Source organism: Thermothielavioides terrestris, chromosome 3, assembly GCF_000226115.1.
Source record: "Thermothielavioides terrestris NRRL 8126 chromosome 3, complete sequence".
Lineage (NCBI taxonomy): Eukaryota > Fungi > Ascomycota > Sordariomycetes > Sordariales > Chaetomiaceae > Thermothielavioides > Thermothielavioides terrestris.
The window spans coordinates 3,092,713-3,118,602 of NC_016459.1; the positions used below are offsets into that span (position 1 = coordinate 3,092,713).

The 25,890-nt window shown below is 54.5% G+C and overlaps 8 protein-coding genes across 8 annotated transcripts; 4 read left to right on the forward strand and 4 right to left on the reverse strand.

The window, feature by feature from the left end:
- Positions 1-1,899: 1,899 nt before the first annotated feature.
- Positions 1,900-5,240, forward strand: THITE_160214 (uncharacterized protein; the record flags this gene model as incomplete). The annotated part of the gene is made up of 5 exons (XM_003654422.1): positions 1,900-2,336; positions 2,412-2,836; positions 3,671-3,982; positions 4,046-4,205; positions 4,331-5,240. 5 exons carry the CDS (start codon positions 1,900-1,902, stop codon positions 5,238-5,240), a joined length of 2,244 nt encoding a protein of 747 aa, XP_003654470.1.
- A 124-nt stretch (positions 5,241-5,364) lies between these two features.
- On the reverse strand, positions 5,365-6,341 carry THITE_2051078 (uncharacterized protein; the record flags this gene model as incomplete). The annotated part of the gene is made up of 2 exons (XM_003654423.1): positions 5,365-5,950; positions 6,019-6,341. Coding segments are annotated over 2 exons (909 nt in total), but the record flags the coding sequence as incomplete, so codon positions are not given.
- A 1,115-nt stretch (positions 6,342-7,456) lies between these two features.
- On the reverse strand, positions 7,457-8,189 carry THITE_2089631 (uncharacterized protein; the record flags this gene model as incomplete). The annotated part of the gene is made up of 2 exons (XM_003654424.1): positions 7,457-7,701; positions 7,904-8,189. 2 exons carry the CDS (start codon positions 8,187-8,189, stop codon positions 7,457-7,459), a joined length of 531 nt encoding a protein of 176 aa, XP_003654472.1.
- A 916-nt stretch (positions 8,190-9,105) lies between these two features.
- On the forward strand, positions 9,106-10,211 carry THITE_2155205 (uncharacterized protein; the record flags this gene model as incomplete). The annotated part of the gene is made up of 3 exons (XM_003654425.1): positions 9,106-9,411; positions 9,477-9,807; positions 9,890-10,211. 3 exons carry the CDS (start codon positions 9,106-9,108, stop codon positions 10,057-10,059), a joined length of 807 nt encoding a protein of 268 aa, XP_003654473.1. The 3' UTR covers positions 10,060-10,211.
- Positions 10,212-11,633: 1,422 nt separating this feature from the next.
- THITE_2089633 (uncharacterized protein) lies at positions 11,634-12,233 on the reverse strand (the record flags this gene model as incomplete). Its single annotated transcript, XM_003654426.1, has 1 exon — positions 11,634-12,233. The coding sequence occupies one exon, from the start codon at positions 12,231-12,233 to the stop codon at positions 11,634-11,636; it is 600 nt and encodes a 199-aa protein (XP_003654474.1).
- Positions 12,234-19,619: 7,386 nt separating this feature from the next.
- Positions 19,620-21,814, reverse strand: THITE_2117536 (uncharacterized protein). The gene is made up of 4 exons (XM_003654427.1): positions 21,597-21,814; positions 21,284-21,501; positions 20,802-21,227; positions 19,620-20,740 (listed from the first exon to the last, which is right to left on the reverse strand). The coding sequence occupies exons 1-4, from the start codon at positions 21,709-21,711 to the stop codon at positions 19,958-19,960; spliced, it is 1,542 nt and encodes a 513-aa protein (XP_003654475.1). The 5' UTR covers positions 21,712-21,814; the 3' UTR covers positions 19,620-19,957.
- Positions 21,815-22,042: 228 nt separating this feature from the next.
- Positions 22,043-23,678, forward strand: THITE_2117540 (uncharacterized protein). Its single transcript, XM_003654428.1, has 5 exons — positions 22,043-22,402; positions 22,482-22,515; positions 22,567-22,883; positions 22,946-23,492; positions 23,545-23,678. The coding sequence occupies exons 1-5, from the start codon at positions 22,259-22,261 to the stop codon at positions 23,655-23,657; spliced, it is 1,155 nt and encodes a 384-aa protein (XP_003654476.1). The 5' UTR covers positions 22,043-22,258; the 3' UTR covers positions 23,658-23,678.
- Positions 23,679-24,324: 646 nt separating this feature from the next.
- THITE_2117543 (uncharacterized protein) lies at positions 24,325-25,427 on the forward strand. The gene is made up of 4 exons (XM_003654429.1): positions 24,325-24,537; positions 24,724-24,879; positions 24,941-25,007; positions 25,073-25,427. The coding sequence occupies exons 1-4, from the start codon at positions 24,437-24,439 to the stop codon at positions 25,163-25,165; spliced, it is 417 nt and encodes a 138-aa protein (XP_003654477.1). The 5' UTR covers positions 24,325-24,436; the 3' UTR covers positions 25,166-25,427.
- Positions 25,428-25,890: the final 463 nt, after the last annotated feature.

Below are 25,890 nucleotides of genomic sequence, written 5' to 3' on the forward strand. Positions count from 1 at the left end.
AGAGAACTGTAAGTCTTCACACGATCGCGCGTGAAGTCGGTCGATACGAAACAGGTTATACGCCTTCGCGTAACCCCTTATCCGCCCTTAGTTCCGTTTCTAGTGGTATATACCACTCCGAACTAAATTTACAACGTAAGACCGGACACGCTCGTCCTCTTCCCTCTTCCGAGAGTTGCCGTAGTACCTACATAGGCAGGCGACTTGCGACACACGTGAGGCAAACAATCAACTCCAATTCAGGGCCGTATTTAATTGAGAACAGGGCCAATTTGGGTTATTGAAGCGAAGCTTAAAGATGAAGCTCCGTAACAGTGGTTACATACACATAGTGTATACACTGTAGGAGCGAAGCTAAGCTTCGCTTTATTTACCGGGGAAATCCGCCAGAGTTTTTGGTGTTTCGATTGGCCGAGAGGCCCAAGTCATGTGACTTAGCGCGGTTTGTACAGTGCCAATTTTTCTGTAAATTACCGCGCGCTTCGCTTCACACTTACGGGGGCAGGGGCAGACAGTCACCGTAGGGTCTAGTTTGAGTTCATGTGAGTTGGATTGGGCTGGGTGGGTTCGAGTTGTTGGGAGCCTTGGGGCCCAGGACATCTCGTCCAGGTCAGCCAATGCTTCCCTTGGGGAAACCGGAGCCGCGCAGTAACCACATAACACTATGCTGCGCTAAGCCCTGGAACCCGCAGACCGCACCGACGCCTTCCTCCTCACTTGCTCTGTTTTGTGTCCTCTGCCTCCGGCCTCGAAGACTGTCCATCAACAACTTCGGGCCTGTCGCTCTTTGTTACCCAAGCGAATGCGAGACGCTCTGTCACTGTGGGTGGGCTTTGGAGGTACAAGTCCAGCATCACCGAACAGGGCTCTTTTTCGACCTCGCTTGTGGCATGTTAGTTCAGAAAACAAATGCCAGCATTGATCAACTTTTGATTGCATTGCTCACATGGTCTCATCAGTCCAGGGCCCTGATAAATTTGACTGGTTCGACATGATGAGGCTGAACGATTGGTGAAAAGGACCAGTGGCCTTGAGGTCGTAAGTAGACTCGATGCGTCTAACAATGCGTCTCGTTGAGGTTACAGAAACTAGGTCTGCGGTGTTGAACATGGGGAGAAAGAGGAGGACCGCTGCGACAATATATGCAAGCGATTCCATGTGTGAAAGATGTTCCTTTCCCTGTATCTAATGTTGAAGACATGATGTGTCTAGAAGGAGCATTGAGCAGTGTGCAATGAGGGCTGCTAAAGGAGAGAGACGGTTTTGCGGCAAACCCATTGATCCCAAACTAAACTCCATCTCCATGTTCCGCACCCTCTGCTGCATCGGGAGGGTTGAGCACCGTTGTGCTCTATCCACGTATTAAAGTACCTAGGTACCTAGGTATGTACAAGCGGCTATGTCTGCCCAGGTACTTTGCGGGGATGTCACGTTCCTAGGTAGAACGCTACACAAAGTACATACCTCACTAGGTACATCTTCCATGTTATGATCCAGCCTGATCTCGATTGGTGCTGCTGAGAGGGAAGCTGATTCTGCTCGCGCCAATGGGAAGCATGAGCACATTTGTGCTGTCGGCTGTGCAGCTTCAGCGCCGCGCTGAGGGCAGCCCCGTACTTTAATCTCCCTCCCCCTTCCGCGACCTTTTTGCGGAACATTCACTTCTCCTGCGCACAGCTGCTTCACTCGTCGATCTGCAAATCTCTTGTCTGCTTGAATTTTCCCTGGCGGACGGAAGCCCTTGTTTGTCTGCGTATGCCTGTGCAGTCTCGGTCTGCCAGCGTCAGCTGCTCCTCCTGGGAGTTGCGAAATCTACATTGGGAAATCGGGCGGGAATTTCAGCAACTCGCCTGCTAATTCATCAACCCAACCCTCTAAGTGTGCCGGCAGCCATACCCGATGGTCGGAACACACTTCGCCCCAAAAAGCGAGGATGAGAAGTTTCGGCAATGGCTCGAGGGTCTCGCGCCTCAAACTCCTTCGCCGAAGATTCGGGGCTCAATTCGTGACTTTCGACCAATCCCCAATGTGCCGCAGGAGAAGCTCGCGAGGCCTCACGGGACACAGCGTTCGGAAGCAACCGGCGTCAAAGGTGCTTCAACCCCTGATGAGAATGACGAGCGCATGAACGGGGCCAAGTTTCCTGCCGAGAGATCCATAAGTCCCAACGCCCGCGCCAGGATCTCACGCGTCGCTGGTTGGGAATGCGACGTCGACACTTGGGATCAGCTGTACGAAGCTCTTCCCCAAATCATGAATTCTTTTTCCAAGAGACTTGGAATTGCCGCTTTCATGAAGGCATTCCCGTTCTCCCTCCATGATCTGGTCAGCAGCGGGTGAGTGTTCCAAGCTACAAACCTCACTATCTACCATGAGAACCGCGTTCTGACTGATGGCATAACCTCGCTTAGGGACATCATCACGCAGATGCGTTTTATTCTACAACCCAGCAACTTCAGGCCGCCTGACACAGTTGAGCATGTGGGTGACATGGCCAGGCGTATGACCCTCTCGGACAAGATGAAGATGTGGAGGAGATCCCTCCCCGAAGCAAGCTCTCCATTTGTCATGTCAGGCAAATCTGAGTTCCATATGCCACGGACAGAAGCCGAATGGGTTGTCTCGCGGTTTTTGAAGGAACTCTCCCTTCACCCGGTTTCTCCGAGCGATGCCCGTTCGCACGTACGGATTCGCGAACTCATTCTAGAGGAGTTCCGCTTCGCACCTCTGGAGCCTCTGGAGGCCTGGATGTCGCCCAAGACCCTTGCCAAGACCATCGGCTTCACTGTTCTCGAGACTGAGAGCGAAGCTCCGTGGCCGCATGGCCCAAGTGCTAGTTGGCGTGATCGGATAGTTCTGACGTTGTCGACCCCTGACCAAGTCCAAGCAACAACGATCAAGGAATACTTGGATCAAACGTGGACCGGTGGCAGCTCATTCATCACTCGCCTCCAATTCCTGCCCCACGAAACATCTCGTCGCTTCGAGCCGGCGCTTTCCGTTCTTCCAGTCAGCACTGGGATAAGGGCAGCACTCAACTTTACTTCCCCCGTCGGCTTCCCGGATGTGTGGCTAAATGGCTGCTCATATTCCGTCGCTGAGAAGGCCGAGCAACTGGCATGGTTCTGTGCTGCTTTACAGAGCAGATTGCTCTCATCCGTCCCGGAACTCACTCGCATCGGCATTGAGCCCAAGGGTTGCAACTGGGAATGTGATACATGGCTTCATCGTTGCTGCGACTGGGAATTCCATCTGGAACATGAACTCTCCGAGGACAACCCAATTCTGCGCCTCTGTCAACAGCTTCAGCCGTACGGGACGCTTCTTAAGTGGGCACCTCCCGTCATCGCTGGATTTCCAACAGCCCGTCGTCCCGAAGACATGCCAGGTCTCGAAGTACCAGCGAAGCTTCTTTTTGATCTCGTGGCACCTCAAGCCTTGGTCGTTGACGATGGAGACGCCACCATTTACGGAAAGGGTCTCAAGTTAAAGTTCATTAAACACGCGGAGGGTGTGCTCCTCTGGCTTCTCATCTTCCATCCTTCACGGTGTTCATGCCCCTCCCCTCTTCATTCGACTCGCGGCAACGGTATATTTCCCTTAACGCTGGATGATCTGTGGAGTTACCGCCACGTTATCCAACCGTGCGACAACTCCTTTCGCCATTCAGAAAACCAGGGTCCCAGCCCCGTGCCCTCGTCAAGAGAGGGCTTGTTTAGCGGACAGCAAGCTTTCCGTCCGCCACCGAAAGAAGCGTCAGACTGCGAGTCAGATTCCTCCGAAAGGCCATCCGTTCAGGACTTGTCCGTGGAGACCGAGGAGCTCTCCATATCCGAGAGCTCAGAGGATGAGATCGTCAGGCTGCAAAGTCCCAATGACGAGGTTTCTCCGCTCGTAAACACGGTTGCTCACCGGTTACTTCGCGAATATCAAGAGCGCACAAGCCGAGCAAGCCCGCTGCAGATTGGCAACCTCGCCATCCGTACCAAACGCCCAGACGCATGCGAAACACACTCCGCGTGTCCTCCCCCTTCCTGGTCTCCAGCCTCTGCCCCAACCGGACAGGGCTCTCGGGCCAAGAGAGCGTTCGACGACAGACAGGACGACCAGGAACCCGATGGGGATGATTGGGGCAAACGCCCGCCCAGGAGGCAGAAGCTCGATACCCCTGACAAGGGGAGGCCAACAACCAAGTCGCTGGCATGGTACGAACTCATTTTTGTTAGTTACGGTTTCGGGTAGCTCTTAGTTGCTCCCGAGACAGCTCCTTTGCTCCTGAGCTGCTCCCGATGTCCCGATCAGGGAAGAGCTAATTGATGTTGTTGAGCAGTCCATTCTGGAAGCTCAGCCCGAGCGAGCACCGGGCGTGTTTCAAGCTCACGCTCGATGGCATTTCCCGGGTCAAACAGCACCTCGGCCGGAAACATGCGCCTGAGTTCTACTGCGAATACTGCATGGCCGTGCTGCCCGACAAGCAAGCCCATCAGGCCCACGTCGAGGCCAGGGCCTGCTCGTACCGCGCGTGCCGGTTCCCAGGTATTACGCACCAGCAGCAGCGCGAGCTCTCGCGCAGGTCCAAGCCGAACCTGTCCGAGCCGGAGCGGTGGTTTGCCATCTGGGACATTGTGTTCCCCGACCAACCGCGGCCCGCCTCGCCGTACATTGAGACCGATCTCTCCGAAGACCTGTGCCAGTTCAAGGAGTTCGCCGAGGCCTTTGGGCCCGCGATCGTAGCTGCACAGATGCAATTGGGGCTGGCCGACGCGGAACCAGGCGAGGCTGCAGAAGAGAAGAGCACCCACATTTTGGAGGATGCAATCTCCCGCGGCCTTACCCTGCTGTTCGAGACATGGCTGGCTGGGCGTGGCGGCGCACCTCCTCCGCCGCCGAGTCAGAGTTCGAGTCCGGTCCAAGAGACCGCAGCACCGAGCGGTCCATCGTCATCAGAGGATCAGCCAAACTCGAGTAGTTCGCATCCCACAAATCTTGCGTCTTCTGACGGAGGGTTCTCCATACCCACAGCAACGGACGAACTCCAGGACTCACCGAGTCATCTCTTCCCCTGGGGGCAGTGGGCTTCCAGCGGACAAGGCGGGAGGTCCAATCACGGCTCAACATCCTGCCCTCCGGCTGTTGTAGAATCAGATCTGGAATGGCTGAACCAGTTGGGAGGCGAAACGGGAGGTGCTGGTGTATATGAACTTGGCGAAGGATCAGACACTTGGGATTTGTGCTACTGAGATACTAAGCGGGCATGCTGGCATTGCTATGTCCGAGCAGGCGAATGAACGAAACGCCCCCTACGATGATGTGGCCTCGACCTGGCGACACCGCTAGCTCACGATCGTGTTGCAAGAAGCTGACTCATGGATCCAGCACGTACCCCTTCGTCCCCTCGTCCGATCTCTGCACTCGCAGCGTGGCGAGGTCGACATCTAGAATCCTCACGTTCAGCGGCAGCAACGTCATGTTGGTGTGGTGTATGGCCAGGGCGCGCTCCCGCCGCTCGGGCGGCAGGTGGTCATATGCGCTGAGGGGCGGCCCGTAGACGTTGAGGAACACGACCACGCCGCAGGTCTCGCAGCGCGCGAAGCCGATGAACCGCCGGCCGTAGAGATACTCGAACATGTGTTCCTTGCCATGGATGCGAACCTGGCTTTCGGTGGGATAGACGCCCACGTACGCATCCTGTTTGGTTTGTTTTCCACACGCCGAGTCAGCTTCTGCCCAAGCACCGGGTTCGGAGAGGTGAAGTGAACTTGCCCTGACACACGAGCTGCAGTTGTCCTCTCTGACCTCCTGGTCCTCGATCGGGGTCAGCAACTCAAGTCTGACTTTGCCGCAGTGGCAGGAGCCGGTGTGATGGGCCGTCGGCGCTTCGGGCGCAGCAGGCGGCGGGGCTGAGATCGGTTGTTCCGGCTCGGGCAGTGACACTGTCTTCAGCAAGGGCCTGTAGGTGTGACTATGCTCAGCAAGATGTTTCACACTCTAAGTGTCCAGTGTGTTTTTTGTACTCACTCAAGCTCGAAAGGGTTGACCCCCTGGACGGCCCGAACGTTCACGAGCATCTGGCCTTCCAGAGGCCCGACCACATGCTCTCCCAAGACTCCAGTGCCACAGTGGCTGCAAAACTTGTCCCGCAATGCCGCAGATTGATACTCTCGCAGAAATCCATCGTCTCTCACAACCTTGAATTGACCGTCCTCTGAGCTTGCCGGAGTGATGGAAAGCCAGATGTACCCTTTCTTCCGGCAGAGGCTGCACGTGCAGGATATTGCGCCTTCGATCTTGGGGACAGTGAGTTCGAAGCGGTAGCGGCCGCAGTGGCAATTTCCTTTCAATTTCCTTTGTAGACAGGATTCCCAGCGTCCATGGTGGCCGAGCTGCGTCGTCCGAGAGCTATGAATGAGCTGAGGAACAAAAGTTTAGGATGGCTTTTTTTTTTTAAATAAAAAAAATGATGCTTGGCCACAGAAGGAAACCGCAGGATTTCTGGCACAGCGCGGGATGCAAATGGTGCGGGATGATGGAAGATGCAGATGGCAGATGACGGTGATGGATTGCAACGTGGGTGGGACAGGCGGAGGTGGTGGGAAGACCACTGTGGCAGGGAAAATGCTCACAAGGAGGACCTCACAGAATGGTTATTTAACACCTTTTTGCTCACGATTGGCATCAGCCCCGGGCCTTTGCCATGCCATCCGTCCCTGGGTGCCACGTACCCTCTCATTCTTACTCCGTACCTCAGCGAGTAAAAGCTTACCGCTGGATAAGCTGAGCTTGTTGGTTCAAGCCAGGATTTGCACCTTCCTGTTCTGTCGCTGGTGTGTCGCCGTTGGGCCTCTGTCCTCGCGCGGCCTGCCCGACCGACGGATAATTGAGTCTAACATTAGGCCCCTTTTGATCCTGCTTTCTTCGCGTGCCGACAACCGCGGCCAAAAGATCATTTTGCTCGTAATCATGTGAGCTTTGGAACTTTCACGCAGTGAACCAGGAATGTATACGAAGGGACCAGTGGCTGAACAGAACATTTCTCTGATAGGAAGGTCATACATTCGCATGGGGATGATGTAAGTAAGGGCAAGTTGTTGGTTCTGCTCGATGTGATAGAGCTGGTCACCCTGGGACAGAGTGTGGAAGCTGCAAAAATGTTATGAACGGCGTGAATTAAGAATGCATTACGAAGTGTTCATCTGCTGAAGAGATCATTGCTCTGCGAGTGGAAGGTCGTATACGTAAGGTACCTAGGTGAGCGACACAATGCAGGCGGCCGCGGCCTTCCATATCCACCTAACTAACACCTTGAGGGATTCCGAACAGGTTCCCCAAGAACCACTGCCTGCCCACCCACCTTGATATTGGGAGGCTGACGTCTGGCCGGGCTCACCTGGGGCCTCGGCCCACCTCTTCTTCGCTCAATTCGGGGGTTATATTTTTTGAAGCAAGGACATCCTACTCATTCGTTATCTGCAGCATCGCCGGCCTCTGTCGCTGACTGTTGTTCTCCCATCAGCAGTTCCCTTCCTGAAATTGCAGTCCATTTCTCTCCGTTGCGCGCCAGCGTCACGATGCCAGCATTCACACGCTCAAAGAGCCTCTCGCCGGAACGTCCATCCAGGTCCAGCAGCGAGTCGGAAAACGGGGGAGCGACGATGAAGCTCCTGAACAGCCACGCGGGATACCTCGGCTCGATCTCAACCTCTGCGTTGGCAAACACACCTAGGACAAAGAAACACTGACGACTCCCCGTTGTCCTTCTTGCCTTGCTCTCTGCTGGACAATCTCCCAAATCTCGGTCGCCATCTCTCTCTACGGCCCCTCCCTTTCAGACTCCTCGTCCTTTTCCCACGCCCGTCCGGTGTCCTCCCCAATCCGGCCGACGGTCGGACCCAAACAGACACACTGCACTCCCCGCCGCTGCTGCTGATGACATGTGCGACTGCGACGCTTCGGAGACGGTATCCGAGGCCCGGGCGCTCGGCTACGTCTTTGACCTGATGAGCTGGGTGTGAGTGCGCCCAGAGTGCTGCGACGCGGCACTGGCAGCCGAGCTCCTCAACCGGACGTGATTTACATGGCACAAGGACCCGACGTTGACGCCCGAGCCGGAAGTTCCGCGCGAGGATCAGTGAATCTGCAGTCGTTACCGTGAACTTGGCGCCGGCTGCTCGCCGTTGGCAGAACCCCATCTAGGCTTCGTCGGGAATCGAATGTGGCAATCGGCAAACCACAGGTTCTCAGCCCAGGAGATGTGGTCAGTGGCTGCGCATATCGCAAACACAATGGACCCCGGGCTAGCCCATGAGTCCCAGCCAGTGGGCATGGGTTCGCCCCGTGGCCAGTAGGGATCGAGGTCAATGGCGGCGTAGCCAATGTATTCGACATGAAATCCTTCCAGCTCAATGGAATGAAAGATTTGGGACCTTGAGGTCCAAGTATTCCCAGTTAGCCCTGAGGAATCGCCTATCCGGGCCAGCGGCAAACCATCCGGCTGGTGTGCCATTGACATTCACGTCGTAGATGGTAGCGAGCGCGAAGCATGGCTCTATCGCTAGCATGACCGGGAATCCATGACCTTCGTCTACGGCAATCAAATGTCTCCCTTGGCTCCCGTTTCGTCTGAAGCTGTCTCGGTGGGCGAGCGGTGCGCGAGCACTGAGTCTTGATTGATTGGTTCTCTACCAGGTTGTTGCACCTCTCCAGGTGCATGCCAGTTGCCATCGTAGCGAAGGTGGTGGAAAAGAAATCCCTACAAAGGGCTGCTGGGAACGTGCCTGAATTGCTCAATCCCAAGGCCCACTAAACCAAACACTCCTCATCGGCCCTCGCGACCATTTCTTTTGCTTCAGCAATCGCTCATTTTTGCAACAGGTACGATTGCCATCTTTTCGCCATCCTCACCGGCAGCAAAAGCGCATCCCCCGACCACCAATTGGAGAGCCTGTCGTTTGTTCTTCAGGTTCAATATTTCGGGGTTGGGCCTTCTGCTGTTTGCCAAATCGCTTTTCCAAATCGCCCGCCGCATTCACAGGTCGGGTGCCAGCCAACGATCGCGCTTTCCCTCCAGCAGAGGTTACGAGTTTGTCAACTAAGGTACCTGTCGATATGTTCGAGTGCGGCACTTGCGGCAAGGCCTTCCCCGCGGGATGGAAGGCCCGCGATCAGCATTGCGACGCCACGGGCCACGAGCGACCAGACTTCGAGTGCGACACGTGTGATGCGTACTTTGGCAGCGAGACCGCGCGTCAACAGCATATGCGCGCCAAGGGGCACTTTTCTTCCGAATGGGAGTGTGCTTGTTGCGACGACCTGTTCGATACTGAAGCGGACTGCCGTCAGCACATGATTGAAGACCACTACTACTGCTCCGACTGCGATCGCACCTTCATGAATCTCAACAACATCAAGCAGGCAAGTTCACGCTTGGTTGCGATTTAGGCATCCTTCACTCTCCCACTGACCGAGCGCCTGCGCAGCACCTGAATTCCAAAACCCATCGCGGCAGCACTATCAAGTGCCCCTTTTGCGCCGTCGCGTACACCACCGCGACCGGTCTGACGCACCATCTTGAGCGCGGATCATGCGCTAGAGCTCCCCAGATGGACCGCGACGCAATTTACCGACTCGTCCGGTCCCGCGATCCCGAGGGCCTCATCTCCAAGCGCTCCATCGCCTGGGAGCAGTCGAGCAAGGTCGACTACCTTGCTAGCGAGCACGCATGGAACGGCAGGGGCTACCAGTGCTACTTCTGTTCCAGGGTGTTCCGGCAGCTCCACGATCTCAACCAGCACCTCAATTCCACCGCCCGTAAGTGCCTCCGTTCCTTAGACTGGCTCGCTTTTCGTCAGGCCTGCCGCTGACTGGAAGGCGCGTCACAATTAACATTTAGATCGCGAAGCGCTGTACCACTGCCCGAACCGGAACTGCCGCATGGATTTCAAGAGCCTGGCTGCGGTCATCAATCACTTGGAGAGCGAGTCGTGTGGCGCCATGCGTTTCGAGACTGTCCAGAACCGGATCGGGGATATCATCAGCGGCAACAGCTTGCTTCGGTTTTGAGCCGGCTAGTATTATTCGCCGGCTACCAGTAAAGGGAGTTTGAGTTACCTCCCGGTGTTTGATGCCGTTCTGTTGGGTTACTGCCGGTTTTGCCCGACGTTTGTTTAAGAGCTAGATGTTTGTAGGAAGGAAATGAGCTGTATGGACATGTACTCCCTGGACCCCTGCCGTTCCTGCGATCCCGCTACTCTTGGAACCTCCCGTTCCAGCCGCGTCACAATTCATGTGCCCGATTTCCATCACGGCATCCGTGACCCAGTCAACCTGCGGAACCCCGCGGATGGCAAGGGGGCCAGGGGCCCACGTGCGTGGACGAGCCCCGCAGCGGGGTAGATCTCAGATCTGACCCCGCTTCCAGATCCCCCGGGGGCCACTTGGTCTGTGCTCAGATCGTTGCTGGGTCAACCAGCCCCTGGCTGCGACCGTCACTCCAAGCAACGTTTGATCAGGGACTACGTGTGCGGGAAACCTAAGATCAATTAAACTGGACGGAAAGGGATTTGGTTAATTAAAGACAATCCGACTCTTACCCTCGATAATACTTGACGCACCGAGAAGACGTGCGCGATCGAAGAGTAGGATATCTTCGTGGGGTACCAGTTTTGATGGCCTAAGCACGGAGTAGTGACACAAGTGCGTCTTGGAGAAAAATGTGTCTGATCACCAGAGCTTAAAATCCAATTGACTAAGTTGAGTGCGTAGCAGCGGCATAGCCACACATATCCACCCCCCGTTCCTGCAGTACCTAGCGACCATTCTTGCGTTCTCTCAGGTGAGCATCTCTTGGTGTCGGCGCCAATCAACGAAATGTAGACCTGCCGTCCCGTGCGACGACGACAGCCCCATAGTGTATGATGTTGGAGCCGGCTTCGAACACAGATTTTGCAAAGCGAGGGAGTCACCGACGCTGGTTAGAATAGGCAAACCTGTTCCGAGCTCCAAAAAAGGCGTCGGTGCAAGAGCTTACATGCAACACTGCCGGCTCATCCGGCTTCTCCAAGAAGGGGACAACAAACGGCTTAAATCTTATCATTGGGCGAACAGTCTGGAAGGACGCGAAAGAGATCTATTGGGTAGAAGCTTAGCGGCGCCTTAGACCTGATCTTTAAAAACCCTCGTGTCTCTACTAAGAACTGTCTTCTACTGTACAACGAGCATGTGAACCAATCCGGCGTGTCTGCTGTAATATTCCACAAAGTGCACCCGTCAACCAGGTCGCGGGCCTGCTCTTCGATGGTCGCCGTCAGCTTGCAACGTTGGGAATGGCAGATAGCGGCTCGGATTCGTGAACTCGGAGTCAGAGGCTGCCTAAAAGCGAAGTTGCTGGTCAGTCAAGGAATGCAGATCAGCGAGTGCGACACATGCAAAACGCACCAACTTTATCGCGGACAAAGACGGCTCGTTTCGACACGCAAGGACCGGTGCTAGGCTGTGGCTCTGACGGGCGTGTCGCGTGGTCGGTCTTTTTTGCTGCTTTCTGTCAGCTCTCAAGGCGAAGATCGGGGCGAGGTGGCGAAAGGGACTTACTCTTCCAGCCACGAGCTCGGGAAGTCTTGGCTCGGAACCCAGGCTGCTCACCTCGCCGAGTTCGCGATGGCGATCAGGGCCGCCAGCTCGAGCCGGCGGTCCAGCTCGGCCTCCTCCGCGCGGGACCGCATCGCGAGGGCGTCGTCCTCCTCGCTCACGCCCGTCATCGGCTCGTCGCACGATGAGGGCTCCCACTCGACGGGGGGCTCCTGGCGGTCCCGGTCTCCCAGGGCCTGCATCGCCCGGCGCCGCTCGATGCGGCTGAGGATCGCCGCCGCCCACTCGGCGCGGTCACGGAGGTGGGCCGGGACCACGTTCCCCGTGATGACGCACCGGGCGTCGGGGGCGAACCTGGTGAAGAACCAGCCGGCCCTTCGCTTGCCGGGCGTCTTGAGGCAGCCGCGAAGGGGCTGCAGGTCGATGCGGTGGGGGGGGACGCGGGGCAGGCCGATCCGGCCGGAGACGTGGTCGGGGAGGCGGCGGGGAGGGGAGCCGGGAGGAGCGACGGGGGTGTCCACGTCCATCGATGTCGTCGGGCTCCCGACGATCTCGAACGTGGAGACGGTGCCGTCCACGTCCATCGACGATGCCGGCGGGCTCCCGACGATCGCGAGCGTGGAGGCGATGCTGTCCACTTCCATCGTCATATTGAAGGATATTTTTGAAACAAGTTAGCGAAGTTCGTATCGAATAAGCTTCGATTGAGTGCTGGGCTAACTGTTCTCTGTCGTGGATGCGAGGAAGGAAAGCAAGACCAGCGGGATCAAGGGGATATAAATAGAGAGCTCCAGCGTCGCCAGAGCTGTCGAGGCCCGGGCCTTGCAGCGGAATCAAGATACGGTGACTTCATTGTTTTGAGTTGCAGAGAGGTGATGATGCTGCAGCTGTGGAAAAAATCTGCCGGTAGAGACAGTCTCCCCGAGGTGTGCAGCTTCCTCCATGGTGCCTGCCGCCGGGCACATGCAGCACGCCATGTAGCCCCATGGCCCATACGCCAGTGTTAGGAAATTGTTGGGCTGTTGGGATCTTGACGCTTGTTCGTCGCTTCCCAGCGTATTCACGTACAACTTGGTGTTTGCTTTTCGGCAGTATAGTTCTCGTCTTGTTGAAAGACACTGGACTGGAACCTAGACCGCCGGAAACCGCTCGAGTCAATTGACAAAGGCCTAGTAAGGCCAGAGGCATCTCACCGGTACCACTGGACGTGTAGGACTGGGTGACTGCGGTCTGCAAGTCTCGGGCCGCTAGCTCCGGCGGTAAGACGCGTGATGTCTGACGCGCAGGGCTGATCTCACCATGCCGTCTGCTGCAGTCTGCTGCAGTCTGCGGGTCCTACGCTGCAGACTGGGCGAGCCAAACACGCCGATGAATGCACGATACCTCGGCGTAGCTAGACTTTCTGTTGCACTAGTGCATCATACGCAATACGCGCTCTGTTTTCAGCGTCACCAATTCGGTCATCTCCGTCTACCTCTGAACCCGCGCAGTACGGAGTCCAGTTTGTCACAGCAATGCGGTGCGTCAAAGACTGTCCAGCCGGAGAGTGCTGCCCTCGCTCCTGCCAGGTCGCGTCGGATATTTCTGGCCCGAAAATCCGGTCAAGTATAGCACTTTCCCCTTGCGTAGTGTGCAGTGTTACGCCAAAATTAAAGGTAGACAGCATGACGGGCTCCGAAGTCGTTGGAAGCCGAGATATGTCCCGAGAGTGAGAGACTCCTATGTACAACAGAAATTGGGTTAGTGTTTGGGACGCGCGATGCTCCGTCAAAGGAAATGTAAAGCGCGGCACCGCAGGCCACCTACGTGTCGCGGGCAGGATCGAATTGCTCCTAGATGGAAATAGGAGCAGTATTGACGGAGTGAATCGGATGCTCGTCCGCTCCTTGCTTCCCAGCTGTATAGTTCCTCTACGCAGTTGACTCTTGAGTGAGCTTCAACAGACGTACATCACGACGCGCTCCAGATTGTTTCTACGGTGCGTGTGTTCGCCCAGAACTCCCCACTTGGCTGGTTGTTCTCTGGTGGCTCCACGCAGACAACTAACATCCACGAGCCTCCGCTCGCGGCCTCGTTCCAACAACATTTCCGACAACATCTCGCTATTCTGCCACCATACTCGCCTCCCCCATCATCACCAGCATTCTGCCAACCGACTCCAGGTTGCCGTGGTAACTGGGGGGGCCTCGACACTTTGCCACCGCCCCGCACGCGTCCAGACGCGGCCTAGACCCTCCGACGCGTCATATTTGGTCTTCAAGACAGGTCAAATAAGGAAAATGACGTCCTAAACTGCTAGAAAGGGATGAGGAGTGGCGCGACACTGCGAGTAAAAACAACAGACAAGTTATTTGATCGATTGAAGCTTGGCTAACTGTCCACTGCGCAAGAGAGAACAAATAGGAGATTATTAGAGCGAACCGAGGTTTTTTTATTATTATTTCCTACCCCGATATGCCCTTGGCCAGGGCTCGCCGGTCCTTCTACCGCTTATATACAGGAAAACCGTGCCCCGAGGGCCAGATGAAAAACCTATATCCGACCTTTAGAATCAAGGAAGAACAAAACGAACGAGTCTGAGTCCCAACACTATAAGGAAAAGGGAAAAAGAGTGGCTAGGCCAAGTAGGCCCAGTAGCCTAGGGCTAGCCTAGGCCAGGCTCCTAGGCAAGGTCTAGCCTTGCGGCTAGCCTATTCTCTGGAAGCTGGCTTGACTATAGAAGCCAGTTAACCACCCCCCTTGCAAGCCTACGAGCCTAGGCTCCTCTACTACGTAGTACGTAGTAGAGGTCTAGGCGGGTCCGTATAGCCCAGGGTGCCTAGGGTCTAGGCCTCGGGGGGTACCTGCACTAGACCACCAAGTGCTCTACCGTTTCTACACCTTCACTATAAGCGTAGAGGGGGGTATAGACGTCTAGGACCTAGGCCTTAAAAAGGAAGCCCTAAAGGCCTATAGCCCCTACCCTAGCCTAGGTTAGTAGAGAGCTCTAGGCCTTGGTTAGGCCTTAATGCTAGGCTAAGGCCCTATTAGTAAAGAGGAAATTAGGAGGGTCCTAGTTGGCTAGCTTCCTAGGCTTCCTACCCTATATCTAAACCCTTTGTTTCCACCGCTCCTCCTAAGCCTCTCTAAGCGCCTGCCTAGTAGGCCTATAGCTAGCCTACTACAATACTGCTAATGCTTACTTTTCTACTGTTATAGGCTCTTATAGCCCCTATACCCTCTAGAGCCCCCTCTAGTCTCTAGGCTTTCTAAACCTCTTATAGAGCTTGAGGCAAGCCCTATTTATAATGTCGATAGGCCTTTGGCCTCCTAGGAGGACCAGTTGTCGAATTCGCCTCTCGAAGTCTACTAGCCTTTTATTAAGGTATAGGTCTAGAGGGGGAACCTAGGCTTCGGTCTCGAGAGTATAGGTAGGCGTAGCCTAGTAGGCCTTAGTAACTACTTAGAGGCTACGGTTCTAGGCCTTAGCTAGGCTCCTAGCAATGCCCTAGGGCTAGCGCTAGGGGGGGGTAGGAGTATAGGCAGTAGAGGCACTATAGGCTATAGCACTATGTATATACTTAGTATAGATTTCCCTAGCCTAGGCTAGGCTAGGGCCCTAAGTCTTTATAGTAATCCTAGTTAAAGCGTACTCCTAGGTCTATAGCTTGCCCTCTATAGCTATCCTATAGGCTCTCTACTATAGCCTCTAGTCTAGCTAAGCTCCTAGGAACCTAGTCGACTAGGTAGGCTATATAGGCCTAGTTCCCCCTCCCTATAGCAGGGCTAAGTGCACTAGGATAGCCTATTGCTAATAGCCTTTGTTAAAGTATATTAATTCACTTTTTTTAGCTAAAAAGGCTATACCCTAGGTTTTAGCCTACTATAGGTATATATCCTAGGCTTTTTCCAACTGCTGAACATTAGCTTCTAGGGTCCTACTAAAGGCTAGTAGGTTGGTATTGTCGGTAAACCCCACTAGGCTTAGATATAGATGCTTCTCTTTTAGTACCCTATATAGAGTACTAATATAGAGTAGGAATAGCATTAGGGATAGAGGGGAGCCTTAGAGGACCCCTGCTACTACTAGGATAGGCTCTATAGCCTTCCTATTGAAATAGAAGATAGCTAATCGGTTGGCTAGCCAAGCCTTAGTCTATAAAACTAGCTACCTTAGGTAGCTGAGGCCTCGAAAGGTGGCTAGGAGCCTAGGATAGTTGACTATATCGAAGGCCCTAGAGATATTAAGCTATAGGAGCAAAGCTACTACCCATTGCCTCTAGGCCTCTTAGACCTAGGCTACCACTAGCCGTATCGCTAGCTCTATAGACTTATAGGCTCTATTGCCTATTTGTTCTTTAGGGAGCAAGCCATTGGCTTTAGTAGCCTCTATAACCCTCTTCGCTACTACTGCCTCTATAACCTTGCCGATAGTAGGCAATAGAGCGATAGGCCTATAGCTAGTAGGGGTCTAGTAGGCTACTAGAGGCTTACTAGGCTTCTATAGCACTACCGTTTTAGCCACTTTGAAACGTGGGGGGAACTACTCTACCTATAGGCATCCAGTGGCTAATATAGCTAGGATCTAGGCTAGCGGTTGGCTATAGGCCTTGAGTAGGCTAGTGGGTAGGAGGTCTTCTCCTAGGGCCTTCTATAGGGTAGCGCCCTATAGGGCTCGGCTAATGTCTTTAGGTATTACCTTCTATTCGATAGCAAACTAGCTAGGCTAGCCCTAGGTAAGGCTAGAGTCTTAGATATTAGAGAGGTCGATAGGTAGGTTTGGGAAAAACCGGTCTACAAGGGCTTGGGCCTTGGCCTCGAAGGTAGTTAGGCTAGGGGCCCCCTAGGCTACTTAGAGGGCTAGGAGCTTAGGGGGGTCAACAGGGGCATAGCTCTTAAGCTAGGCCTACTTTTCTAGCTTCTATAGCAGAGCCTAGTTGTCGCTAGCCTCCTAGAGGGTAGCCCTCTAGTTGGCTGTTTTAGAGGCCCTAATAGCCCTCGATAGCGCCTTGGTAGCCCTGTTATAGCTTGTCCAGTATTTAGGGGTAGGGACTGCCTTATAGGCCCTCTTAGCTTGCCTAGCCTGTTTTTAAAGGTCTTAGATCTTTGGGGACTACTATAGGGCTTGGAAGCCTTGGTAAAGCCGTTTCTAGGGGGTAGTGCGGTTTATAATAGCCTATAGCTTGGCTATTAACTAGTTGAAGGCCTCCTATAGGCCTTAGGCCGTTGTAGCCTGCCTAGTAAGCTTACCTAAAGTAAGCCCTATTGTAATAGGTAGGGTCTTCGCTTTGGCTTCTACCTCGTCTTTCTGTATTATACCCTAGGCCTACCCTGTTGGATAGCTATCTTAGCACCCTCTAGGCCTAGATACTAGGGCTTCGAGGGCTTGGGGGTAGTGGTTGGACCGCCCCCTAGTGTCTAGGCCGTAGTAGATGCCTTATAGGTTTGTAGAGGCCTAAATGTAGTCAATGGTCGATGGCCGAGCTAGCTAATAGCCTTGGGGGGCCTAAGTTATAGCCCTATAGGGCGTATAGAGCTTAAGATCCTACTAGATAGCTAGATCAAGTAGCTTGTTAGCCCTTTGATCTAGCCGGCTATACTAGTCCCAACAGGGGTAGTGGAGATTGAAGTCCTCCGCTAGGACTATAGGCACTGTAGGAGTAGGCAGCTATAGGAGCCTGCCTAGTAGGTACTTCCTTAGAGTCTAGAGGGTTATAAACTAACTAGACCTTAAGGCCCTGCTCTAGCTGGACCTAGCACTAGAGATCCTCTATACTATAGTCCTATTAGCTAACCCTATAGCGCTTAGTAATATATAGGGCTGCCTAGGCCTTAGGCTTATAGACTAAGTAGTATCAGGAGCTTCAAGGGCAGTAGGTCGACTTAGTAAATAGGTTGATCTACGGTTCTTAGATAGCTAAGATATTGAAATTAGACTCTTCGAGCAGGGACTTAATCGCCTCTTTGCTACCCTAGGTATTCTACAACAGGATCTATATAGTTATAGCGCTATTAGGCGGTCAAAAGTAGTTAGCTAGGTTAGGCTCTAGGCCTTTAGTTAGCTAGGTAGTTAGCTAGGTGGCTAGCTAGGCTAGCTAGCCTAAAAAGCGAAGCCCTAGGTAGGAATCGAACTTATAAAGTTATAGTCTAGCTAGCGCTATATTGGGTCCTAAGCTATATCCTAGGTTGCAACTGCTATACCGCTAGGCTTACTATAGGGCCGTTTCAACGGCTAGGCTAAGCTAGGGCTATTAGGTTCAACTAGGTCGAGGGCAATGATTCGACTATTATCTCGAGACTAGTAACTAGGCCTAGCAGCTAGGGCCTAGGCAAAGGTCTAAGGTCGATAGGTATAGGCCTCCTAGGCCTTGGCTTTGACCTAGACCTAGGCTAGGCAGCCCCTATCTTAGGCTAAGTGCTTTCTCCTATAGGCTAGGCAATAGGGTAGCCAAAGGCCTTTGCAAGTAGAGTAGTCCGTCTTAGCCTACCTACCTTCCTAGCTATAGGCCTTGGTTCTATAGCTAGGGCACAGGGCTTCCTTACGGCAATAGCGTTAGATATACCCCTACTTCTAACACTTAAAGCACTGAGTAGGGTTCAAGGTTAGTTAATATAGCTCGTAGTCGAATAGCTAGGCCCTCTAAAGCAAGCCTTCTTCGTAGGCCTTCGTAGCTTTAGATTAGTTGGCTAAGGCAATAAGGATTATAGCCCTAGTATAGCCCTTAGCCACTAGAAGCCTAAACTTAACCTTATTAACGCTCTAGAGGCTAATCTCTTATTAGAAAGTAGCTTCTAAGACCCTTTCTAGGTCCTTGCGATATACTCCTTTAACTAGGATTACAAAGGTCCTTATAGCCTCTTAAGCCTATAGGCTAAAGGCCTTTAGGACCTACTTTTCCTAGTTAGCTAAATACTATTCTTTAGTAGCTAAGTCCTTAAAGGTCAAAATAATATCTCTACTAAGGAACTTCTAAACTGCTATAGCCCTATTAGGCCTTTCTAAGGCCTAGTTAATAGCTTAGATTACCTAGGCTAAGGTTCTTTTAGCTAGTTTAGCTAGTATATTAGCCCCCTATATTATAAGCTCTTTAGCAGCCCTATATAGGACTACCTTTTAAAGGGCAATAGAGTCCTCTAAAGGGGCTTCTATAGCTATATTAGCCTAGGTTTAAGCCTATAGCTTCTATTAGTTGGTTTCTACAATAGCCTTTTTAACCTCTTTGGCTATAAGCTTCTATAGGCCTTATTTAAATAGGTTCGTAGGCCCTAAAGCAGAGCCTTCGGCTTAACCGCTAGCCTAGTAGGCCTCCTTTAGCTTACTTATAATACCCTAGGCCTAGGCCTTTATTTCAGCTAGCACTAGAGCTAGCAAGCTACTCTAGAGGCTTTGAATTTCCTTCTAGGCCTAGTAGGCCTTTGGCTAGGCCTACGTAGTTAGGGGGGGGCCAGCTTAGGCCGGCCTTCCTTCTTTAGGCGTTGCGGGGGCAGGGTTGTTGGCGCCTATCGCTTGGCGGCTACAGTCGACGTTGCTAGCCGTCAGTAGGTATTAGGGCCCGGACTAGCCCGGTGAGGCGGATAGGTCACGTAAGGGCGAAAAGTCTGACCGCCGGTCGGCCGTTGCTAGATTGCCCTGTTTTCCACCACCTCCTACACTTGCGCAATGGACTGCGCGTAGTGGTGGTCGATACGGCTGGATAGGGCTCGGCGAGAGCTTTCGAACGGTGGTGGTTTTGAAGGGTTTGTCGGCGTTGCGGCAAGGATGCAAGCAAGCAGAAAGAAGAGAAGAATTCCTTTCCGAGCGAACCGAGGTAAAAAATAAGGAAAGAAAGAAGAAAAAAAGAAAAAGAAACTGAAAAGAAAGAAAGAAAAAGAAAAGTAAAGAAAAAAAGAAAGAGACGAAAAGAAAGCCATCCCCTAGGGCGGCTCCAGTCCAACATGTCAGGGTTAGAAATGGAGTGTTGTGTTCCAAGAAGGTTAGGAGCGGCGGTCAAAAGGCATAGTAGTCTGCTGACATCCGCGCTTAGCGTTTTACAGATGTCGCTCTATGATAACGCCAGGAAACAAGCCCGATGACCTGTGTATATTTATTTCGGTATGGTTAAATGTAAGCAGGTTCAGATTTATTTCGCCTTGTTGGACTGTACATGGCTCGAAGATCAGCTCCCTATTTTGCTGAGTCTCGTAGCTCAGAACTAGGTACTGTACTGTTCACGAGGAGCAAAAGGGGGGAGGCGAAAATGCTCGAGAAGAAGGCGAGAGATAGTTCAGGACCTTCTATGCTTCCACACATGTCAAAAAGCTTCAAAGTGATATAACACAGATATTCCGACCCGAGCAAGCACACAGCTAGCTCACAGCGAACCGTGCAGGAACCCCTACACCCAAGGCATACAACTCACACCTTCATCGCCATAAACTCTACCATCGAGTCCACCGACCCAAATGCCGCCCTCAGCCCGACATCGACTGCCCTCCTGTACCGCAGCAGCAGCGCAATCCCGCCGGCCAGCACCGGCAGCCCGACCAGGCCCACGAACCCACGCACCAACATCTTCCCCTGGTGCTCGCTCCGCCTGACCACCTCCGAGTACCTCTCGTTGCCGAACGACACCCGAGCGTACTTGGTCTGCCACCCGAGCGAGGGGAAGTACTTGGAGATGGTCTCCTCGAGGAACTTGCGCAGGCGGTAGGCGGGCGAGAGCACCAGGGCGCGCATCTCGACGTAGTTCTGCAGCGCCAGGTCGTTGATGGCGTGGGCGTCGGGCACGCGCACGGCCGTGTACTCGGCCAGGGCGCGCTCGCGCGCGGCCGAGGCGTCGGCGTTGGCGCGCACGCTGAACTCGTCCATGCGCGCGTGTTTGTCGAGGATGTCGAACAGGATGCGCACGTCCTCGAGCCCGGCGTTCATCCCCTGCCCGTAGAAGGGCACCATGGCGTGGGCGGCGTCGCCGACGATGACGACCGACGAGCCGTAGTGGTACGGCTTGCACTTGATGGAGATGAGCGGCAGGTGCGGGTTGCGGTGGAAGAACGCAATCAGGTCGGCGGGAGGGATCAGCTCCGTCACGCCGGGAAAGTGCTTGTCGAAGAAGGGCGGGATGAGAGCTCCGGAAGGGTCGGACTCGAGGTGCTCGTAGAAGGCGGCGGGCGCGAACAGGGTGCAGGTAAAGGAGCCGTCCTGGGGACGGTTAGTGAATGATGCAGAAGGGGGGAGGGTCAAGGTCTCTGGGCGTGCATACGTCGCTGGGAATGGCGATAAACATGTGCTCCTTGCCAGGCCAAATGTGCAGGTGGTTAGGGGATATGATAAATTTGGATGTCAAACTGGCGGATGGAGCGGTCGTCCTGGGCGGGATCTGGAATTCACACCACATCGTGTCGATGTACACCTGCTGGTAGTCCATGCGTGTGTACTTCATCAAGTGGTATCTGACGGCCGAATGCGCGCCATCGGCGCCAATCATGAAGTCGAAATCGATCTGAATTTCGCGGGCACGCTGCCCCTGGCTGGCGGTCTGGTCGTCCCGGACCTCGAACCACGCCTTGTTTCTTCGGAAATCGGCCCCGGTAAGCTTGTGATTGAAGAAGAAGGTGACGTTCGGCATCTCTTCTAGAATGTCGAGGAGGCGCTTGTTGAGGCCGCCGCGGTCGATGGCGAGGATGGACTGGGACGTCAGTCACCCAGCTTTCCGGCTGAAGGGGGACGAGAGAGGACTCATACCCTCCCGTGGACGTCGTAGTCTTGGGATTCCTCGTAGAGGTCACCATTCGCTCGTCTCCCGTGGATCATTCGGCCGCGCATGGGGATTGTCGCTGCCATGACGTGGTCGATGAGCTTTGGCTGGCCAGCATGGCGCATGGCATTGATGCCGCGCTCCGAGAGGGCCAAGTTGATGGATTTGGTGAAGTTGAGGGGAGTCGTGGAGGGATCTCGGAGATCTTGTCATGGTATCAGTACAGATTAACCAATGGCCTGAGAAACCGCTTGAGATGGTAAGTCGTGGTGGGTGTGAATGAAGACAGAAAACACTGACCACTCCGAAGCTCGTAGATCTCCACATCATCCCCTCGGTTGGCAGCATACAGCGCGGCAAGAGACCCGACAGGGCCAGCCCCGATAACCACGGTCTTTTGCTTCTTCTTTTCCATGGCTGGTCAACAGTGAAAGCTTCAAAGAAGTTGACTCGAGTGCGTTGTTAAATGGATGGCTGGATTCGGAGGTCACCCGTGTGAGTGGGCCGATGAGTGAGCGTCTCGGCCCACCGGCTAGAATCGGATGGCGCCAGATCCTTGGTAACTGTCCGAAACTGCATCCGTAAGTTACCGTGTAATTCATGTATTCCGTACATGTACACTACACGATGGATTACACCACCTGACTTAGTCAGCGGCGCCGCGGAATAATCCCTGTCAATCGGATCCCTCGGCAAGCCACGCTCCATACTCGAACACCCCTGTCCAAGCGCCACAGTTCTGAAGCCAAAAATATTCCGCCGCAAAGGCCACCGGCGACCCTTGTCCAACAACGCATCGGTCTCATTCGGTAAAAAGCGTTCCTGGACGACCTGAGCAACGACGGCCACGCCTTTGCGATTTGGTGGCCCAAGATCTTTCATTTGCACTACACACGTGGATTCTTTGTCGCCCACTGCGTGGTAACCCTCCTTGACGACCCCCGCACCGTCCAACAAACGCCATGGCCGAGGGACCGCCCACGAAGAGAAAATGTCTCGGTGTCGACTGTGAGAACGAGGCTAGTTCTTTACAGTGCCCGAAGTGCCTCAGCCTGGGCATCAAAGACAGCTACTTCTGCTCCCAGGACTGCTTCAGGAAAAGCTGGGTACGCCGAGATTCGCTGCCCGACCTCAATCTTGCGGTTTCCGCAGGCGAAGAGCTGCTACTGACGGCAGCGCTACCAGGCTACGCACAAGAACACCCATAAGCAAGAAAATAGTATTTTGAGCCATATCTTCCCTCCAAAGGTCGTCTCTAAACCAGATCCAGAAACCGGTTACTACAACCCGTTCCCGACATTCAACTTTACGGGGCCGCTGCGGCCGGTCTACCCACTTTCGCCCAGGCGCGAGGTGCCCAAGTCGATCCCGCATCCCGACTACGCCGAAGATGGCATTCCTAAGAGCGGCAGGTCGCTTGTCAGGGCCAACAAGATCCAGCAGCTGGACGCTAAGGGCCAGGAAGCCATGCGCAAGGTCTGTCGTTTAGCCCGGGAGGTGCTGGATATTGCTGCTGCGGCGATCCGGCCGGGCATCACAACGGACGAGATCGACGCGATCGTACACAAGGCCTGCATTGAGCGGAATGTGAGAGCGCGCTGGACTCCTGCGTCCCGGGCGGTTCCAGCAGCTGCTAATCGGCGGAACAGTCCTACCCCTCGCCCCTAAATTACAACCACTTCCCCAAGTCGGTGTGTACCTCGGTCAACGAGGTCATCTGCCACGGGATACCCGACCAGCGTGTGCTGCTGGATGGCGACATCGTCAATCTCGACGTGACGCTGTACCACGAAGGTTACCACGGCGACCTGAACGAGACGTACTACGTCGGCGACCGGGCCAAGGCGGACCCCGACACGGTGCGCGTGGTCGAGACGGCGCGCGAGTGCCTCGAAGAGGCCATCAAGCTGGTCAAGCCGGGCACGCTGTTCCGCGAGTTCGGGAACGTGATCGAGGCGCACGCCAAGTCCAGGAACTGTAGCGTGATCCGCACCTACGTCGGCCACGGCATCAACACCGTCTTCCACTGCCCGCCCAACATTCCCCACTACGCCAAGAACAAGGCCGTCGGAGAGTGCAAACCGGGCATGACCTTTACCATCGAGCCCATGATTGCGCTGGGCAAGTACCGGGACGTGACATGGCCGGATAACTGGACGAGCGTGACGATTGACGGCAAGAGGACGGCTCAGTTCGGTAAGTCTGTGCCGCAGCAACCCACGGACTATCCCACCTAACCAGTTCGCAGAGCACACGCTGTTGGTGACTGAGACAGGCGTGGAGATCCTGACCGCCCGGAAAGCGGATTCCCCTGGTGGGCCGATTCCCATGCCTGCTGTCACGGCCAACGGCACGAAATAAGGTGGCAGGATGGCAAGATGGCAATCCGGAAGAGATCTAGAATCATGCTGCATTCCCATTTGGCACAGCAGGTTTCGTGATACCCAGGCATGAGTTGCATATGACCGTAGACGTCAGCTTCATGACAGTTCGTTCTTCTTCCCACGGACCCAAGAGGCCCATTCGAGCTTGCGGGCTTGTACCGGCGGCCGTAAATATCCTGGAAAATTCAGCGTCCAACATCTGGAGCTTTGCAGCTGGCGCATCTTGCTTTCCGCTGTGGGCTCCGTCAAGCTGACGCCAAACCCCTTTCCCCTCAATCCTTGCCCCCACCAAGTGTTGTGTAAAAGTCTCGGCAGATGACGGAGCTTGGACCACCCGAAAAACCCAGTCGTGATCGGGCCCACTACCACCATTCTGGCCTTGGCCGGCGACAACCAACCACCAGGTTCCAATCCTATCCACATCCACAACCAGCCTCCACGTGTGTTGAGCTTCGCTCGTGTCCTCTGCCGCCTCTCCCTGCCCGCACAACCGAGCAAAAACCAGTGCAGACATCTCGGCGCACCTGATCTAGCCGGCCATCTTCTGTTGCGAGTTCGACACGCGTGAAAACGTTCCTATCCCGGCCGCGCACTCCTTGGACATCGCGTCAAAAAAAGCTTGTTGCGCACATCGCACGTCATTCTCCGCACTCGCATCCGACAGCCGTCCGTCGCACGCCTTGAGCCTCCGTCATCAGATACCAACGACCGCGAAATCCTGAACCCCTTGAAGCTTCGCGCTCCTAAGTCGCAAACATGTCGGGCGAGGCGTGGCTATACCTGTTCGCCGTCATTATAAATGCGGTCAACCTGTTCCTCCAGGTGTTCTTCACCATCATGTACAGCGATTTGGAATGGTATGGTTCCTTCTTCCAACCTTCTAAGGGGAAATAGCAGCAATGAGGACTTGGGCAGCAGCTTGTGATGAACCACGCACACTGGCGACACTGCCCTGCCGACTCGGCGGTGTCCTTCCCGCCGCTGCCGCCTCCTCTGCACGTCATCAGCCGGATAGATAGCGCTGACCTGTCTTCTGCGCGCAGTGACTACATCAACCCGATCGACCTCTGCAACCGTCTGAACGCGTACATCATCCCCGAAGTCGCCGTCCACGGATTCCTGACGTTCCTGTTCCTGATCAACGGCTACTGGCTCCCGCTGATCCTGAACCTGCCTCTCCTCGGATGGAACGCGAAGAAGTGCGTGGATTCCTCTTGGAATTCCTTCCTCAGACAGAGCCTTGGCGCTGACTGGATGCAGGATCATCGACAACACGCACCTTCTGGACGCCACCGAGATTTTCCGGAAGCTCAATGTTCACAAGAGGGTACGGTTCCTGCTGTTTATTGGAGATAGTCGGAGAAGCCGGAGCTAACGTGCTACCTCCAACAGGAATCCTTCACCAAGCTCGGCTTCCACCTCGTGCTGTTCTTCTTCTACCTCTACAGCATGATCGTCGCCCTGATCAAGGACGAGGCGCACTAAGCCTCTCTCTCGTCGGCTCTTGTTCGTCCAACGGATTTGCTGTGTGGCCATGGCCATGAAGGGGCCGCTGGTCTGCAACTGCGACTGTGGGGCCCACCGACTGGTCTGGCGGTGTGTGTGTGTCCGAATCGGGATCTATATAGACAGATTCTCTGGCGGCGCGGATGGTTTACGATGTGAATAATGGCGGCATGCGGCATGGGGCATGAGTACGAACTACACGATGGTGGGTAATGAAGTATCTGAAGGCGGGCTGGATCCTGGGGCTGGGGAACAGGGCTCGGTACTGGACGCAGGTGTAATGCCCCCTTTGGCACTGGATACCGGTTTCACAGGCCTAGATCTCCCAGAGCCTCGGGTGGCGCACGGTTACATGGCACGTCGGGGAGTTTGCTTTCTCTTTTCGCTGGATTGGCGGAGTCATGGGCTGGATTGCTCCGTGGCGCTGGCTGTGGTACTTTTCGATGTCAATACCTAGGTACTTCGATACCTACCTCGCTGGACCTATTCCAAGTCTCAATCCACACGATGGTCTTCATTGGAGATGACTTCTTGAATCCAGGAGTTTCGGCGTCGCCTTTAATGAAAATGCCAGTCCCTGCCAAACACCGTCTCCCTGAAACAATCATTGTCCTGCTCTGGCTCTCCAAACGGCACTCCTGACTTGAAAACTTAGTTGATCGATGTTGATGCGAAACAGGTGAAAGGGCGCCACAAGCTCAGGC

Bases quoted from the DNA above. Each gene is read 5' to 3' on its own strand.
- THITE_2117540 (XM_003654428.1), top strand. From the start codon at position 22,259: ATGGCCGAGGGACCGCCCACGAAGAGAAAATGTCTCGGTGTCGACTGT. The intron at 22,884-22,945 runs GTGAGAGCGCGC...TCGGCGGAACAG, and splicing joins AGGCCTGCATTGAGCGGAAT to TCCTACCCCTCGCCCCTAAA. The intron at 23,493-23,544 runs GTAAGTCTGTGC...ACCAGTTCGCAG, and splicing joins CAAGAGGACGGCTCAGTTCG to AGCACACGCTGTTGGTGACT.
- THITE_2117536 (XM_003654427.1), bottom strand. From the start codon at position 21,711: ATGGAAAAGAAGAAGCAAAAGACCGTGGTTATCGGGGCTGGCCCTGTC. The intron at 21,228-21,283 runs GTATGAGTCCTC...CTGACGTCCCAG, and splicing joins ACTACGACGTCCACGGGAGG to TCCATCCTCGCCATCGACCG. The intron at 20,741-20,801 runs GTATGCACGCCC...AACCGTCCCCAG, and splicing joins TTATCGCCATTCCCAGCGAC to GACGGCTCCTTTACCTGCAC.
- THITE_2117543 (XM_003654429.1), top strand. From the start codon at position 24,437: ATGTCGGGCGAGGCGTGGCTATACCTGTTCGCCGTCATTATAAATGCG. The intron at 24,538-24,723 runs GTATGGTTCCTT...TTCTGCGCGCAG, and splicing joins ATGTACAGCGATTTGGAATG to TGACTACATCAACCCGATCG. The intron at 24,880-24,940 runs GTGCGTGGATTC...GACTGGATGCAG, and splicing joins CTCGGATGGAACGCGAAGAA to GATCATCGACAACACGCACC.